This window comes from Anser cygnoides, chromosome 2, assembly GCF_040182565.1.
Source record: "Anser cygnoides isolate HZ-2024a breed goose chromosome 2, Taihu_goose_T2T_genome, whole genome shotgun sequence".
NCBI lineage: Eukaryota > Metazoa > Chordata > Aves > Anseriformes > Anatidae > Anser > Anser cygnoides.
Window position 1 is genome coordinate 61,896,484 of NC_089874.1, and position 12,094 is coordinate 61,908,577.

At 35.8% G+C, this 12,094-nt stretch overlaps 1 protein-coding gene across 3 annotated transcripts in view; it reads left to right on the top strand.

Moving 5' to 3' along the window:
* Positions 1 to 9,387, top strand: part of VPS41 (VPS41 subunit of HOPS complex) — a 112,959-nt gene extending 103,572 nt beyond the window's left edge. For all 3 annotated transcript variants that reach the window (XM_066992210.1, XM_013192047.3, XM_048051633.2), the window contains 4 exons: positions 5,446 to 5,545; positions 6,363 to 6,407; positions 7,424 to 7,503; positions 9,014 to 9,387. In XM_066992210.1, the coding sequence (XP_066848311.1) occupies positions 5,446 to 5,545; positions 6,363 to 6,407; positions 7,424 to 7,503; positions 9,014 to 9,094 (306 nt within the window). In that variant the 3' untranslated portion in view covers positions 9,095 to 9,387. The remainder of the gene's footprint in view (positions 1 to 5,445; positions 5,546 to 6,362; positions 6,408 to 7,423; positions 7,504 to 9,013) is intronic.
* Positions 9,388 to 12,094: the final 2,707 nt, after the last annotated feature.

Genomic DNA, 12,094 nt, shown 5'->3' on the forward strand with positions numbered 1-12,094 from the left:
TTTTTCTTTACAGAAATGTAAGCTATAGCTTAAAATAAGACTGCTCCTGAAGTGTTACAGGAATGTGAAGTGCACCGTTATAAACAGATGGTGTGTCTACACTGAAATTTAAAGATGCCATCACAGCTCTTGAACATGCTCACTTAAGTATCTTTAAGTTGGCAAGCTCAGTTTTTGATAGAACCATTTTTGCATTAAGCGTGTGCTTCATGACACGGCTAGACCTTCGTGTAAATAAATGTCTTAAGCAGCGTTTCCTAGCAGAGGGCAATTCCACCCTCACTTCTTCATTTACTACTGCTGCCTCATTAGCTGTTTCAAAGCTAGTCTCTGGTGTGTTGGCATGATGCCTGGTCACACCTTTACATCATGTTGTGCAGGTTTGTGCTGTGAAATGTATGTCCTCTATTCTGGCCTGAGACAACTTCTTTCAGATTCCTGATTTGTATTACCTAATGTACTTCAAACTTGTATAGCGATCCACATTTTTTTTGGCTAGGACTTTCTGTGGTTTCATCTCTTCAGATCATCAGTTTTGTATGTGCATAAGTCTCATCATTCCCATTTTCAAAGGTAAAAAGGAAAATCTTGTGCCAAGAACCACAAATCAGGAGAATATGTGAAGTTAGAACCCATTGCTTGGCTTGCAAGTTACTGCCAAATATGAAAACTGTGCTGATCTTGTCATAACATCAGCTCCCAAAAGGTATTGAAGCTGTGCCTTTCTATTATTTAATTGTGACCTCCTTTGGCAAGCCCTGGTAAGATTGTTTTATGCAAAACTGTACTTATGCAAGTGTTCAGGTACAAATTTCCTATTATGCTCCTAAATTTCTGTAGCAGTAAACATTTCATTAGATGTGATTTGAAATGTAGGTGTGAGCTAGATGCAGTGCTTTAGACAGACTTTCTCTCTTTGAAAACAATTATTTACATGACAACAAATTCAAGTGAATCAAATTGAATGGCTGCCAAAACATGCCATATGTAGCTTGCACTGTGCATTAGAGAATCCAGCGAGGAAGTCTAGTAATGCAACAAAATTTGTTGTAACTTCTTTTTTAATCTGGCATCTTCCCTGAGTAGTATAAGTTTTTATTAAAATTGGCATATTGCAAATATGAAGCAGATATCATTAGATGAAGGGCTGCAACTGTTTTATGTGCTACCCTAAGTTCACCTCAGCTCTAAAGTAATGTGGGTAACTTACACCTGTGTGAAGGAGCTAATGTTTGCTGCCAAACAAACATGGCACTAAGATAGGATTAGGTATTCTATTGGGTAAAAATAAGATGCTGATCATGTGAGACTTTGCTCTTAGACCACAAGTTCAAATAAGTATTACTAATTTATTTCTGCTGTGGAGTTACAGCTCTGCTTTATAAGTAGGGGTCTATCAGCTACCTTATTATTTTTATCAGAATACCCATTTTTATTTTCCCATTTCAGGAAATGCAATTTCATACAACCTAATGCTGAGCATATTCCTAAACAGTGTCAGGAGTATTTTCCTAAACAGTGTCAGATTTAAACACTCATTTAAGTGAATTGGGAATTAAGTGAATTTAAGTGAATTGGGAATAAAACTACAGATAGTTATTGCCTTTTTTCACCTTCCCTTCCTAAGGATCATTTTTTATGTTTTCTATTTGTCATCTTCAAAGTTAATGTATTAAAACCACAACAGATAATTGGGTGCCACTGATATTTTATAATGATGAAGTTTACTTACTGCTGAAACAGTAGCAATTTTAGTGTTTTTGTACAGTAACATTGACAAAGTTATGAAGACATAGTAAAAACAAAGTTACAGTTGTCTGCATTTCAACAGGAGTAGTTACTAACTGTAGTCTAAAACTTTTTTTATTTATTTTTTATTTAGCTCCTGAAATCTAGTTCTTCAGTGCTATAAATTTGTAGATAAAATAGGCCACGGACTACTTACTTTGAATTTATAAACTTCTGAGGATATGGTGTCTTAAGGAGGGACATGCATATTTAGTAGGAATAATATGTACCTAGTTCATTTTTTAACAGTCAGCATTTCCAACATAACTAAATAGCATTCAAATCTGTGACAGGCTAACTGTATTGAGCCAAGACATATTGATATCCTAGCAAAAGCTTAATACTTTTCATCTTTATTGTTTGCCTTTAAAAGGGCTTGCAAAGACAAAGAATCAAAACTTAGCTATCTCCGTACAAGTGAAAAGTTGTCAAGATAAAGTTGTGGTTTTAAGAACTGACTTTTATATTTACTTAGATCAGAACACCAGCCAGATGTATTGTCTTTTTCATCCAACAGTCCTTAAATTCTTTAAATCTGCAAGTTCGTTTTTTCTACTGAAAGTCAGGATTCAGTCGGAATAAAATATTTTTTTTACAGTCTTCTGGAGTCAAACTGTATTTAACTGGAGCTCCTATATAAGAACACCTTCAGTGGAGGAAAAACAAAACAAAACTACAAAAAAAAAGTTCTGAGACTCAAGAAGTTCTAATACTCTTCGTCAACAGTGAAATATTTGAATGTTGGAGGAATGCTTTCTCCTGGGATATCCAACCTGTCTTCAGTCAGTAATGTGTAAACTGCCGTCAAAAGGCATTTCCTAGACACAGATTTTTAGTCTGGTGCCTGTTTTTCTATTTCACATTCCAAGGTAGCAGCAGTAAGAACAGGTCAGGATCTGCTGACAGTGATTTAGGCTTCTAAATGAGGGATGGACAGCCAGCTTCACGCTCTCACAGCCAAAAGCTCTGCTGTTTGAAGACCATCCTGAAAATGCAGGTAGTTTGCTACTTGCTTTTAAGTAAGCATGGTACTTGCCCGTTTTGAGCCCCTTGAATGAAATGGATGCAAACAGCTTAGGCTTGATCAGCACCAAAAAATAACATTTTTCTGGTGTAATCTACTTTCCACAGTTAGTGATGGTACTTTTCTTAGACTCATACATGTCCTCTGTTCCCATTAGGACTTCACCAGTGCAATTATTTTTTAAACCTCCCTTAGCCAACAGAGTGAGGTCAGTATTGCTTTTATGTGAAAATTGTAGCAAAAATTGACATTTACTAGGATTTCTATGCAAAGTAAACATTCTCTCTCTTTTTTTTTTCTTCCAATGAAACTGATGCTATTGGTTTTGTTTAATTTTTTTATATACATCATCTTTGGACTGAAATTCATCAGTGTTACAGTGATTTAGTCATAAAAAAGACCTTCTCTCTCTAATGTGTAGTCAATCTTTGTATTTGCCTTTATTATTCACTTCTCTGAGAATTAAATGGGAAAGGAATATGAAATCGTTCACATGTGTTCAAGTCTCTGCTGTCTGATCTCACAGTGGTCTTAACTTAGGAATTAGGAATCTGGGAAGCTTTCTTAAAGTAAGTCATGTAATCATCCTCCAGGTCTGTAGTTTCTATAGTTGCTGTATCAGACTTCTCTCTCACAGCGAAGGCTGATATAAAAAGTCCCTTATTTGTACACTTGTGTGTTAGCCATAAGTCTGCTACATTTTCTGAATTTATAAAATAAGAATCTTTTCAGCTTCTGTCTATACCTAAGTGAAATATACAAAAAGCTTGTGTTGTTGGAAGAGATGTAAACACCTCCCTCATTTCAGAATGATGTGCCTAATTTCTGAACCTTTTTTGACAATTTTTAGAAAAAGACTTCAAAAGATTTTGGTATTCTAATATTACGCCCCCCTCCACCTCAGTTTTAAAATATAAAATTAATTCATTTAGATTCGGTACCTCTAGGTTTTATGGATTAGCCATTTTACTCAAATGTTATTATGTTATTAGTTTAAACATGGATTGAACCTGCAGTAACTCTCTGATGGATAACTGGGGCTGTCCATCCATAATTCTTCCATTTGTAGCATTCATGTCTGTCCATTCACAACAGAGGTTATGAATTAACAGACATCAATGATAATCTGATGAACACTGATTGAAAGAGCATCTGGAAAAGCTGTTAGGCTCTTCTGAATCCGAATAAGCCGCTGTTCAGACACCTCGGAGGCACTAGGGGGCAGGTGGCAGCTTGCACAGTGGGATGCTGGCTTCTTGGTCATAATGACTAAAAATAATGCGCTTTTGATTGGTTTGTGACGTGTTTTGGAAGCATTTATGTAATTGTCCTTGAGAAACTTGGGTTTGGTTGAGGGCTAAGCTGAATCAAGGCCTGAATGTATTCCTTGTGCTTCAGGTATACCCTTCTGCATACTGCAGTGGTTTCCTTTAAAGATAATATTAGGCATATGTAAATCAGGACTTTCTAAATTAAATAGTTTTCATGGCTTGTGGTTTTCATTCTGTAGTAGCACCTTCTCTAGTGTAGTCAGAAAATCAGATTCTTTACCTCAATAAATGATTTGGTTCCAGATGTTTTCCTTAATTTAGTAAACTAATATATCCACTTAAAACTTCTTTCTCTAGCCTTAACATAGTGTCCTAATTGTGTTTACAGTCCTATGCTTTTTTAAGGGTAAAAAATTTCATTTTCACAAGACTTTTTTCAAAGTCTCCTGTAGTACAAATAATCAGGAGAAACAAATGGACACTCCCTCTGTATAACACATTTTTTTGTAGGTTTGTTCAGCTCAAAATTGATTGTGAACCTCTTTGAAAACATTTTTCAGAACAATTGCAGTCTTGGAAAACAAATTTCCAAACATCAATTTAGTATGGGGTGGAGGGAAGAAAACTTTCACAAGTTTTAATTTGTGTTTGTCACATTTTCATGAACTTTCCTCACTAGGCATTGGGAAATAATGCTCCGTATAATTTTGATGCCCTTTTTGTGTTTCACAACATTGACAGACAATAACATGTCAATCTAATGTAAAATACTGAATAAGTTTAAAAAAAAAAAAAAAGGAATCTAAGACTTTTGCTAAGGAGGAACAAAATCTGGATCTTTGGTTAATTACATGGGCTTTTTAATATGGCTAACTAAATGACGCCTCAGTAGGAAATATGTATGAACAAAATATATTTAGAATTACTGTTTTTTGGAAAGGTTTTATGATTAGTAAATGCCTTTCCTAAAGTAAGTAGGGAAGGTCTGGAAAAAGAGAGAGAAAGTTTTGAAGTGGTTTAGAGACCATTTCTGAGAGACAATGTTAAAAAAAGTCTCTCAGTTTTATTTTCTTCAGAGCAGTTTGCTGGAAGATCGTCGTAATTTACAACAGTAGTAAGTTTGCAAAGGATTTTATATTTATTTAAATGTGTTTTTTTCATTTAAATAGAGGTGGTAGTAGCAGGAGGTTCCTCTTTTCCTCCTTTCCTTTTTGCCCCCAATGCTAGAGGTGTAATTGTTTGGAAAGGCTTAAACATTCCTTGTGCTTTCTATAACAGCAAAACCCCATAGATGACTTGCCAAAGTAGCTGCTATGCCCATCTATTCCATAACTACTCTATTTTGTGTTCTTTGCACAATAGATCTTGCTGCGGGAAGGTTGCAAGAAGATACTTGTTGCTGACTCTCTTTCTTTGTTGAAGAAAATGCATCGAACTCAAATGAAGGGTGTTCTAGTGGATGGTGGGTACAGAGGAAATGTGATGACATTCAAGATTTTGAAGTCTTTTACTTGGTTTATAAACCTAAGCCACATGACAGTCCATTTTGGAAGCTGACAGAAAGCCTGAGTATTATACCTTATTTGTAGAGTACAGTAGGGTGCTAGCTGCTTTCCCTTTTGCAGAGAAAGCACTTGTATTGCAAAAACAAGACCCAGTGTGCAGCTTTTCACTTTCTTAGTCTCAGCATAGCCAGTAATATATTGCGTCCTGAAATCTGTAACACTGGAAAATGCTGTTCAGTGCCAAAACAGTCAGGTAATAATAATCTGCAACAAGATAATTTTTAGAAATAGTTTAAAATATTTTACAAGGTGCTAATTGTGTACGTGAAAAGATCTGTGATTCATGCAAGATATGTGTTAATGCCATGAGGCAAAAGCTGATGGAAAGACAGAGGATCAGAGCTTCTGCTAGAAAACGCTGCAGAGAAATCAGGAACCCATCCTGTGCTGCTTTTTTTTTTTTTTTGGAGTTTGCCTTGTGTCTCTACAGCCCTGTTCTTCGTCTAGCCCCTGCACTTCTGCCTGCACCAAAATCAGAGGAGCGAAACATTTTTCCTGCTGTTAATAGAAATATTGCTTCAGTATTGCTCTTTAATTTTTAATAGTCTGTGGTAGGTATCTTAAGGAAATACTTTAAGATCAAGACCCATTTCTGTAATAGCAATATGTTAATGCCTGCTTTATTAAAAGAAGAAAAAAGAAAAGGAAACATGAAGTATGTTAATAAAGTTGTTACAAATTTATACAAATTTTATTCTTTTTTTTTTTTCCCAGAAGAGAATATCTGTGAATCATGCCTGTCTCCAATACTTCCTTCAGGTAGGATGCTTTTCTGGAAGAGTAAGAAACCGTCTATTTTTATATTTTAAGAGGAGCTACTGTTTGCTGTTATTCATAGAAATGTGTAATACTCTTCCCTTGGTAATCACTGTGTAAATTTCAGTCTCCTATGCAAACCTTGCTGTTGAATTCCAGTGTGGGAACAGAGTCTAATTTGAACATTTTTGTTGTAGTAAACACAGATTTTCTTTCTTCTTTCTTACTCATGTTTGATTTTCTTATTTTCTGTTTTGCAATATATTGAGTGGAAGGAACTTTAATCCATCAACATACATATTCTTAAAGATTATGAGAACTGTGAAACTAAGCTGTTCCCATCAAATCTTGCTTATAGCTGTTTTATGATTTATACGGAACTTGCAGACTATAAACTTTTATGGGATATACATTTTGTCTGAGTGGTAGAAAACTCATGGCTTCAGTCACTGCCGGCATATTTGAAACAGCTTATAATGATTGTAGTTTTAAAACATCTTATAAAGTTAGTCTTGAAACTAGAAATTCAGTAAACTATTTTTAAAGATGTACATTCTGCAAGAGAACTATATTTAGAAATATCAGCATAGTCGCCAGGCATCTTAAGAAGTAGTAGTTTGACCAGGAAAATATCTGTTATGGCGTCTTCAACAAGAATATATAAGACAAAGTATACAGATAAAAACCTGTTTTTTGTTTGCCAGCTGCGAATAGAACGAATCATAGAATGGTTTTGGGTTGGAAGGGACCTTAAAAATCATCTAATTCCGGCCCCCCAGCCATGGGCAGGGGTACCTCCCACTAGACCAGGTTGCTGAAGCCTGACACATTACCTGATAGCATCACTCTGTGTGGTTTCTCTAAATAAGACAGAATAACTTGGAATTAAATATGATAAAGATATGACTTGATGTATATATACACTCTGTGTATAATGGAATGGGGGTGTATACAGCTGCAGTCACTGAATTCTTTGTTTCATTGTCCTCTTGTAATGGATTTACTTTTCTTTTTCCCAGATGCATCCAAGTCCTTCAATGTGGTAGTGTTCCACTGCAGACACATGTTTCACAAAGAGTGTCTCCCGGTATCTAACACAGTAAGGAACTAGTTTACTATCTCTGTCACCTTTGCCAAAGACAAAAGGATAAATCATGTCTCCTTTTCTCATTTGTGGAGAAGGGCATGGCTCTATCAGGAATTATAATATGATTACAGTAATTATTTGTGATGGTACCCTGTAATAGAATGTGAATAGGGAAAAGATGTGTTGGGCCACCGCAACCGAAGTACGTGCAATTTAAAAAGAAATTGCTGCTGTTTGAGAAGTACATTATCAATTTCTTCAATCTGAATGGGCAACACAACTTTGAGTCATACAGAAAATATGACACATTTGAATTTTTATTAGTTCTTTTCTATTGCAACAGCTTAAATATGTTTAATTAAAGAAAAGAATAAGATATTTTTTCAGGTGATTTTTATGATATGAATCTGATCCCAATTTATGTTTCAGAAAGCAAATATTTAAATATCTTTGCAATTATTTTTATGCTTAGAATGTTTTTCTTCATTAGGGAATTTTTTTTTTTCAGTGAAAACAAAGTAATTTCTAGATATAACCATGTTTGAATTTAGAAATGAAAGCATAAGAATAGTACTAAAATCACAAAGGAAATGGGATTTAAGATTTGCTGATTCTGTTTCACTCTGAAAATGAACATCTAGTTAAAAAATCACTTTGAGTCACCGCAAAGTGACCAAGCAGAGTGCTTATAGCCATATGGTACAGCTTGTATACTTAAATTGTTATCATAATCTTAATGAATATTAGATCGCTTGCACAAGAAAGCCCACCAACTATTATTTATTCAAATAATATTTACCACAAATGTGATTATCTGACAAATAGTCTAAAATTTATCTAGCAATCACAGTATGCGGAGACAGGGGTGGGACTGGGTAACTCATCAAATGTGATTTTTAAATGTGACATATTACATAATATTTATTCTGTGTTACATATTAATATACAGGTATCTGTCCATATCTGAAACAAATTCTCCACTGCTATAGTATTTCTTGGCCTTAGACAGCCAGTTGTGTTACTGATACTTGGTTACTGGTGATGTAGGAAAAGGAAAGTAGTGCGTGCATAAAGCATCACAGAGGGCTAAATGCAGCAGTAACGATGAGCACTTATTTGATAGTAAATGGAAGGGTGTTCAGGTGTGACTGTGACTAAGACATCCAGTGGTCAGTGGAGCCAGCCAAGTGACTTAGTCTCTTCTTCATCAATGAAGATAATCAGCGATGTTTTGAGTCTGTATTTTTCATCTTTGTTGTGGACAGAATTTGACTTACTCGCCTGGAGGGTCATGGTAGTACAAGTGGGGGGAATGGTGTACAGCCCTCTGACTCCAAAACAACCTGTTTTACCATGCTCCACTACATCACCTTCCTAAACCTATCCATGAGTATGTCTGTAGGGAACAGCCTGACAATGAATAGTGACACTGGGACAAACACTGGCAATTTTCATTCATCTTCCCACATTCTAACCTGGCTATATTTCTCTAAGAGGCTCTTGATTTTTTTTTCATTTCCAGGTATCTTCTGTCCAGTTCTGCAACATATGCAGTGCCAAACACCGAGGGCCAGGAAGTGCAATCCTGGAGATGAAGAAATAGCAGTCCCCTTGTTCTACATGCCAGTCTGTGACACCAAATCTGTTAGGACCATGCAGAGCTACTGTAGTTTTTGTTTAGTTGTCATTTCTGTATATAATTCTGAACGTGATTTAAAACTGTTTTCTTTAAGTTATCCTGCTTACCAAATACTTTCTGGAAAGAGAAGATGTGAAAATCTTTACCTAGGAACTCCTTGTTCTGCAATTCATATTTTACTGTTCCTCTGCTCAGCTTGTTCATTACTTAACTCTGGAACAGAAAAGGGAAATAAAAAGGGGGAAAAAAAGTTTGGAGATTTGTGTTTGGTATCAGTTAAAGTGTTTCGCATATTGGGAACATATCATGGTCACGTAAAGAAAGATGAATCACTCTGAATTCAGCTCACCAAACTACTGCAGTCTGGATTTACTCTGTCAGTGAACTGTTTAACTTCAGTGAGATCCATGAGGAGTCTTACTGCTTTCCATGGAGCTGCTTCAGGACTTGAAGCTGACTGTGTACTGAATCATATATTAAATTAACAAACTTGTTAATTGTTAATTCCATACATTGGGAATGTACCTTTTTTTTTGCGTGGCAACACATTCATTTTGTTATAAACTGGTTATTTACTCAGTCTTCACAGTGCAGTAGTTTATGCAGTTATGTTTTCCTAATATTAAACCCATCCAGAGACTTTATTTTTAAATGTCAGCAGTAGGTCTTGTACACTTATAAAGTAAGTGTAAATGTAGTATATGACTTCATTTAAATACAGAAAAAAGTGGCCTTTCAAAAATGAGATATCCAAGATTTTCTTTTGTCCTTAGGAGCTCAAAAGAGGTAAGTTAAATAAGTCTCTTCGGATATTAACAAAAACACATTTATTTTTAATTTCAACATCCAAAGGAAGTGATTTTTCAGAGTACATTATCACAGAATGTAATCTCTTCATAACGTTCTCTGATGAAATTAAGTAATACAAGCATCCCTATGAAAAGTTATTTTCAGAACTCCAAATATTTTTCCTTCATTTAGTCACTGAAGTTTGAAAGTAAACATACATAGCTTCACCAACAAGTTGTGAAGTTTGAACAAGTAGTTAATATCTGAAGTTTTGAAAGAACGCTGCAGTGATACTGCAGTGTATCTGTAAAACTGGAAGACGTAATCCCTCTAAGTTCTTCCATACCTTATTCCCATGCAGGTACACCTTAAAATGATCTATATTAAAAAATAAAACTAAAAAAGGATTTTTAGTTGATGTAAATTCACGATACTCTCTTGCTATCCTCGAGGCAGTTGGCTGAGCTGCTCTAGAAATCCAATGTGTGATTTTGTCCACAATGTGGTTCTGTATAGTACCAGAATACAATTTTAAGTGTATTATAAATGCCGTTAATTGCATAGTAACAGACAACAGAACTATCGGTAAAAGGCTAGATCCCTCAAAACATAGCAATAATATTCTATTGTGATACTACAAATAGCTGAGGGGAAAACAAAAAATGGTGCAGGTTATTTGTGGACATGCAATAGATGAAGTAACGGAAGGTTAGGAACTTGGTAGTGCAGAGCATGGTCTGCATACATCAAACTTCACCCATAAGAATTACTGCCTGGCTCTGTAGCAGTTCATTTTCAGTGGCTAGTACACATTCTCGGGTTTATTGTTCATTTATCCCTTCTTTGCTACACTGATCAGCAAAGTTGCTTTGATTCCTTGTAAACAAAATGCTCCAGTAAGCTCAAGGGCTGTTTCATCATGATATTTGAGCTCTTCCATGCCAGTGAACAAGTTTAAAAACTTTTTTTTTAAAACCTTTTCCTCAGTAGCTCTAAGCAGCTTTTCCATGTTATAGCCTAAGAATGAACTGTGCAGCACCATAAGCTGTCAGCTTCCAGGAGGAAAAAAGTCAAATTGCTCTTGCACAGTTATGCCACAAGGTGTTCTGTAGTTCACTTATGTGATAATTTAAAGCAAGTATGTTGTTTACTTCAGCTTGGCCTTAAATTCCCTAAAGCATTTGAGCATTTAGTGACAGCTTGCCATCACTGGCAACCATGTTGCATTATACCCTGGCATATTCTTTGCATTATGCAAGTAATTTTAAATCACTGTGTGAAAATCTAATCAAAATCTTCTCTAAATCCAAAGTTTCTTTCGTTTGGGCTTCAGGGACTACCCTTTTCATGTTCTTGAATTCCAAATCCCCTATTTAAGCTTTCAGCAAGAAGCACACAGTCCTGACTTTGATTCACTTTTCTTCCTGAGAAACATTCACATCATAGAAAAAGTCTGAGGCTGGAGTCTAAAATATTCAGCTACCCAAGAGCTTTTCTTCTGGAGAACAGTTCTGCCTAATAAGTAACCGTAAAGTTGCATAACCCTTCAGGAAAGCACAGAATAGTACCTACCCAGTTTCACCAGAGCTTATTTAAGATGTCAATCCATTTATCACAGTGCTTGTGCTTCAAACTGAGGTAAACCTAAGGTAAATTTAACGAGGGATTTTTATTGTTTTTTCTTCACTGATCCGTTCTGTATGATTTCTTCAGTTGTGACCAATTGTAACTGCAATGGTATGTGATGGGCCAAGTAGGAATGTATTCATCTGCCCTATCCATGAGACAAAAGTCATAATGAGTCTTAGGATTATTTATTTTTAAATCAAAACAATTTATTGTTTTGAAACCCACAATAGGCATGTGTGATAGGTTTGGTGTCAATGTTAGGCCATGCTGAAGTTTTGTCAGTCCCAGGTGAGGGGTGGCTGTTACTCACAAATGTTCTCTGTTTGGGTGTTTATTGGGTGTTCTTTTATGGCTGACAGTGTCTGAAAGGGACTGGGACAACCTCTGCAGATCTTTTGGGACTTACTGGTGTTGAGATGCATGATTGGTTTTTGCATCTCCTACTACAGCTGTGTTTGCAGGCTGGAAGCTATGTCTCAGTGGGCTTGAAGCAGCTCCTTGAACATCGATGTACTGAATCGGCTGTGCTTGGTGCGTGGGCAAGAA